At 33.9% G+C, this 6,375-nt stretch overlaps 1 protein-coding gene across 1 annotated transcript in view; it reads right to left on the bottom strand.

The window, feature by feature from the left end:
* The window catches only part of XRCC4 (X-ray repair complementing defective repair in Chinese hamster cells 4), a 313,461-nt gene that overhangs the window by 304,862 nt on the left and 2,224 nt on the right, over positions 1-6,375 (bottom strand). Inside the window, exon 2 of the mRNA XM_006870596.1 lies at positions 4,529-4,704. Coding sequence (XP_006870658.1) covers positions 4,529-4,704 — 176 coding nt within the window. The remainder of the gene's footprint in view (positions 1-4,528; positions 4,705-6,375) is intronic.

Here is a 6,375-nt window from a genome sequence, read left to right as displayed (position 1 = left end):
ATATATATGAAACTAATCATTTTGTTTTTCAAAATAGTAATTCTAAAGTTCCTTCTATGGCTTAACTAGAAAACATGTACTTTGAACAAAATTTTGGTAACACTTAATACTACTGATTTAGCTCCCACATTCCAAAAGGGCTGGAATCTATAAAGTGGTTGTTATAAAAATGGTAGACACATACAAACGCTTTTATCACAAAAATAAGGAATACTAAGATTTTGGTTTCAGGCATTCAAACAACACATTTGCAACCCATACTCCCACAAACCTGCAAGTTATTATCATATTGGACAAAGCCTTTGGCAGAGAATCATCAAAACTGCTGTGAGTCTGATATTTCGTCTGGAAATGACCCTTTCAATTCAGAGTCCATTAAACCACAGAGACACATGGCAGTAATACAAGATTTTAGATGACTGTTTTTTTTTAAAAACAACTTTGCTAATTTGCCTTACTTATTTTGCCTCATTTTCATCTATCTGAAATATATGTTAAATAAATGTAGATAGGTTTTCTTGGCATAATTTTTTCACTAAAAAAAGTGGAAAGACAGTTACACTATATAGTACAACACCTACTAGCCTACACCTCATTGTTGCTTATGTTAAGTGCCGTCAAGTTGGTGCTGACTCATAGCGACCCTGTATAAGGTTTCCGAGGAGTAGCTGGTGAGCTTGAACCACCGACACCACAGTTCAAAGCGACCTTGCCGTCCAGCACATCAACCCACAGTACCACACCTCATTAGTTATGGCAAAGTTTTTAATTAAAATATTATTGAAATATTTCTACTAATGATACTAGAACAAAAGTATTGCTTTACTCAAAGTATCTTTGCTGAATATAAAAAGTTTTGTCTTTAATGAATGCTAAGATATAAAGACAGCTAATCTCCCTCAAAATCTACTCTCCCCTTTTTTATACAGAAATGGACATTTCTGGGCACAGTATTCAGTGGAAAGACACATTTCACAGATTCCCTTGCAGCTAGGTTTAGCCACATGAACAAGCCTAACTGAACAACGCAATGTGAGCAAAGTAAAATATATGCAATTCTGGAGTATTGGCCTTAAAGAGCAAACACAAGCTCTTTACTTTTTCTCTAACTTGTTCCTTCAGCCTCAAAGGTGAACATAACAGTGATAGGTAAAACAGTCATCTTCAACCATAAGATAAAAACTTTTTGTTAAGCGTGACAAAGTAACATAAACAAAGTAGCCTGGGTCTCCAATATCACAAAGCTATCAAAGTAATCCACAACTGCTTACTTGGATTTTTACATCTATGAAAAACAACCTGTTCATCACCAAGTGTAGTGTGACATTTATTTCATTCGGACAAAGCAAAACAAAAAAGTCTTATCGAATAGAAAATGCATGGTTACCTCTTCTAAAAAGAAAAACCTGGATGCAAATAAATATGTTTGAAATAATTCTTCTTTGACTTGAATATTCAAAAAATTAAAGTTGTACAGTGATCGCCATTACAGAATTAGACATATAGAACTTACTGAATTGCTGGCAACAAATCCCTAAAAACCTTAACTCTTGAGAGGTATAAATCTATAGCAAATGAACTTAAACCCATGAAGTTTACTTTGCTATGAGAGAGCAATCTATGCCAATGAACAACAGAATTCATCACGACTTTTTTTTTTTAAATCCATGTTCATTCAGTTCCTTTCTTCTATGTTTATCAGATAATTTTGGCAACAGTCAAATGCCTGTGTCATCAAGGAAAGGATTATAAACACCCTCTTCAATTTTTAGGTCATCCAGGCACAATTAGCCTGAAATAGTGTTCTGCTGTATTCCCAACTTCCTGCCGATTTTTGCCAGCAGATGAATTTACAAAACATTTTCATTCTTTTACAGACGTATGTCCTCCAGCAATGGAAGATTCCCATGGAAGTTTGAGGAAATTAGTTTGTGACTTTTCAGCAGCATCAATAATGCTGATGGCAATACCTTCAATGGAAAGTCTTACCTCATTCCTAAATCCAAAAATGTCTCTCAGAAAGCCAACCATGAATAAACTCCTCTTGGACAAATTTTCCTGAGAGTAGCCTAATGAATAGATATAGAGACAGCTATCAAAATTGCAGTGCTTTCATGCCTATCTGTTAGGGTCTCAACACTTCTGCAGTACTGAGAATCCTTTATTTTGTTTCAAACACTTGAGAAAACTTGGTAAAAAGGCAGTGGTGCTGATAAAATTGATCAGTTTCAGGGCAGAGTGGTAAGTAAGACACCTTTCAGTTATTAATGCCAATACAGTTGTAGAAAGACATGCATCAAGATGACTTAAAGTACTTTCTTCACAGAAGCAGCAAAACCAGAGGTACTGCCAAGCATGGCAAGCACTGGACTCATGCTCAGTGTACCAAACCTCCCTTTCACCACATCAAAGATACCAAAGGCCTTTCAGGTTTCCAAAACATACCTCATAAATTTGGAATTTGTTATGCATCATTATATACAAAACAGATGAAAACCAAAAACTGGCTGTACTAAATAACAGTTGTCATTACACACAAATGCTTGTTGAAGAGAAATGGCATTACTCGCAATTTGACAATAATCTGCTTCAAAATATTAGAAGAAACAGTACTGTTGTTTATGAGGGGGTTTCAAAAAGTTCACAGAAAAATGGAAGTGAAAGCTAATCTAATTTTTCCACAAACTTCCTGAAGTTCCCTTGTATAATATCTCATTGAGTTGGGCCAAAGGAAAGAATATTTGTTAGAAATAATAAACTTTAACAGCCAGCTCAAACTTTCTTATTTATCCTACTTAAATTAAAATGGTCATTTTAAGGACCTTTTTCTTGTTCCAACTCAGAGTGACCCTGTATAGAGCTTCTGAGGAGTGCCTGGTGAGCTTGAACCCCCAAACCTGTGGTTCAAACCAACTTTACAGTCCAGCTCATTAAACCACAGTGCCACACCAGGACTCCTTAAGGACCTTAGCATATTGAAAAGTAGCACTGGTGACATTATGCATTGGGCTGTTAAATGAAAGGTCAGCAGTTCAAATATACCATCTGCTCTAAGGGATGAGGCTGATCTGCTCCTACAAAAATGTACAGTCTAGGAAACCCAAAGGGTTGTTATGAGTAAGAATAAACTCCATGGCAGTAGGTTTAGGTTTAGTAGCACATTGAAACTTAGGAAAATGTACAGCCAATTAGAAAAAGTATATATTTTCTAAATACAAATATTTACTGAAGTCAGTCTCCGTGCATTTATTCTCTATAGGGTAAAACATATTTGCAAAAAATTCCCATTTTATTCCCCAAATAGTTCTCCAATGCATGTTGTTGTTAAATGCCATCGAGTTGGTTGTAACTCACAGCAACCCTGCATAGAGTTTCAGAGGAGCAGCTGGTAGGTTTGAACTGCTGACCTTCTGGTCTGAAGTCCAATGCTGATCATACAGTACCATATCAGGACTCCAAACCATAATATCATTTTAATCATTCTGAATTAAAGGAATTTTGAAAGAATTATTTTAATTCAATTTAGTTCTAACACAAGTCTTTAACAGCTATCTCTAAACTTAATGTGGTAAAAGACTTCCCTTCCCTTTTTTCTACTATATATCTCATATCAGATTGACAAACCACTGGCAAAAAAAAAAATATATATATATATATATCAGTGCCCATTAACTTTGGTAAAATATACAGATAATTAGTATGGTTGCTCTTGTTAAGTGCCATCAAATCAGTTCTAACTTATAGGAACCGTATATAGAGTTTCCAAGGATTGGTTAATAGGTTTGTACTGCTAACCTTGTGGTTAGAAATGCAGTGCTTATGCTACAGTGTCTCACCAGGACTCCAGATAATAGGTATAAGACCTTTAAAATAAATTAATCACCTGTCTTGGTCTGAATTGCTACAGGAACGAATGTGACAAGAGCAGATACCCTTGTTTGTAAAGCAAATAAGCTTTGGAATACATGGTTGAAAAGTGATTTCTTCCTATTTTAAAATTTCTAAGTCATGACATAAATAAAATTTCTTTATTTCCTAATTACTTACAATGTTTTACTACACTTAAATTACTATACTGTTTTCTAATTTCAAATATACTCTTTTGGAAAAGACTATTTGAGGAAGAAGAAAGTAAATCATAATTATAAAATATTGAAAGGTAAACACATATTCTCTTTCTGGAAACCAGTACTTCCTCAAACTTATTTCAATAGGCCCTGCCTCAAAACCTAAAACTTTTGACCCTCCTCTTTCAAAACTGCTCTTTTATGTAACTATCTCTATACTTAAAATACCTTTAAACTCCTTTAAACTAAATATATTTTATCATTATTTTTCACAATTCACCGATATAAAGCATTTGATCACTTTAACTTTGAAGCATTCTTCCAACTTAGAAACTAAGTAATTTTAAAACTTTATGTCCAGAATTTTCTGGAAATAATGTTAATTACTTACATAAATGATTAATCACAATAAATTGTCCGACATTGTACTACTTGTTAACATTATGGAAAGTTTTACTTACTGAAACATTTTTCAGGTTTTTCTCAAAGGAGAACTGACAAGACTCTTTAGAAAAATTAAACTTGTATGCATCAGCTGGTCCTGTTCCCAACACCAATGCTTTTCGCAGTTCATCAACATATTTCTCTTTTTCCATTGCCATGTCATCAGCTTCTTGGGAAATCTCAGATGCAGAAACTATTAGAAACATTAATATGAGCTTTGAAATGAGCTTGTAAGAATGAGAAAACACTTGTTCACCTGTTGCTACCAATTTACCACTTATATAACAATAACAACAAACAGTAAAAACAGCCCTTACCCTTCATATTTTAAAGTCAAGTTATACCTTTTAATTGAACTAACAATTTTTGAGAAATGCACTGATTTAATTTCAATTCTCATTTGAAAAGAATTTGAATCCTGGCATTTTTGTCTGTCTTCAGTTGAAACACATGCAATGTCAATCACTACAGACGCTCCCATTTTGTGTACCTACTCCTAGGTCATTTGTTTTTATTGTTAAGTGCCTCAGAGTTGGTTCCGATTCACTGCGACCATGAAAGGGTTTCCTAGGACTGCTGGGTCTGAACAGAGGTTAGCAGTCCAGTGCTTATCCTATAGTGCCACATCAGGATTCCACATCTAGGTTATAGCCAGAGACTGTGTTCTATGAGTAATTAACACAGTATTTTGAAGTAGCAATAATCCTTGCTTCAGTTATAAAAGAGAGTCTACTTCTTACTCATGTGAGCAGAGTAATTATAGACAACTGAAAATGATTTTAAAAATCAACAAAGTTAGGGGACGAGTAAGGCCAGGGAAAGGAATAAATATTTAGGGAGGACCTTCTCTACCACACGCAATATACATACTATAAATCTGACATTCAGCTCTTTCATGTCCAAGTTCAAGGCAGGCAGCCTTATCAGCCCATTAGGGATCTTGACAGTATCACATCACTGACCCACTCTAATATTTCATTTCTGAAAATCTTGTTTTCCTCCGAGTTCTACAAATCACCAAACATCTATTTCAGTACAAATATAATTTGATCTAATTTTTTAATCAACACAACAGCAAACAATTAATAAAGTTTAATTTACTTTGCAGCAAACTTTAGTCCAGAGATGGGTAACTAAGTTTCTTAACTGCTGGTAACAATTCTTTATGAAAGTCATAAAATAGTCGTCAATCATTAACCAAGTTTCGTCTTAACCCTATGGTATATAGCTGTAAAATGTGGGGTGTTGATGAACCACATGATAAGTAGACCCAAAAAGTACATTCATTAGATCAAACATTGCTAATGGAAACAAAATCAGTGATTTTAGTGTGTGGGAGATTAAAAGGAACTCCACATCCTTTTAATTTCACTCAAAAGAAAAAAGGAAAAAAAATTATCCAAATTGAAGGTTGCAATGACCAGCAAACTGTACAAAAAACAGGATGAGGTACAGGAAGGAAATTCATTTTCATGTTTCAATTATTTAATTGGTTCAGTGTTTTTAATCATGCTACTATCTGTAAAGTGCCAAATTACATTTACTAATGAGACTTAACTAAACATGGAAATAAAGTTATATAACTTGGCTTCATATTTCACTCTTGAAATTTAAAATAATAAAGCAAAAATGAATATTGAAAAACATATAACATATTTAATACTTAAAACGTTAGTAGGCATCATTGAAAATAAAATCGTCAGAGTGTATTTTAAAGTTTTTTGTTTGAATGTCTGTCCAGAACAGGAAGTCAAATGTTAACAATTTACCAGAGAATATAGAAGTTTTGTACCACATTTTTTATATTCTAAATCCCAATAGCCAGAAAACAAATTGTAGAATATTGTGATCGATGTCACCAATA

This window comes from Chrysochloris asiatica, unplaced genomic scaffold (assembly GCF_000296735.1).
Source record: "Chrysochloris asiatica unplaced genomic scaffold, ChrAsi1.0 scaffold00145, whole genome shotgun sequence".
Classification (NCBI taxonomy): Eukaryota; Metazoa; Chordata; class Mammalia; order Afrosoricida; family Chrysochloridae; genus Chrysochloris; species Chrysochloris asiatica.
This window is presented reverse-complemented; position numbering and strand designations above follow the sequence as displayed.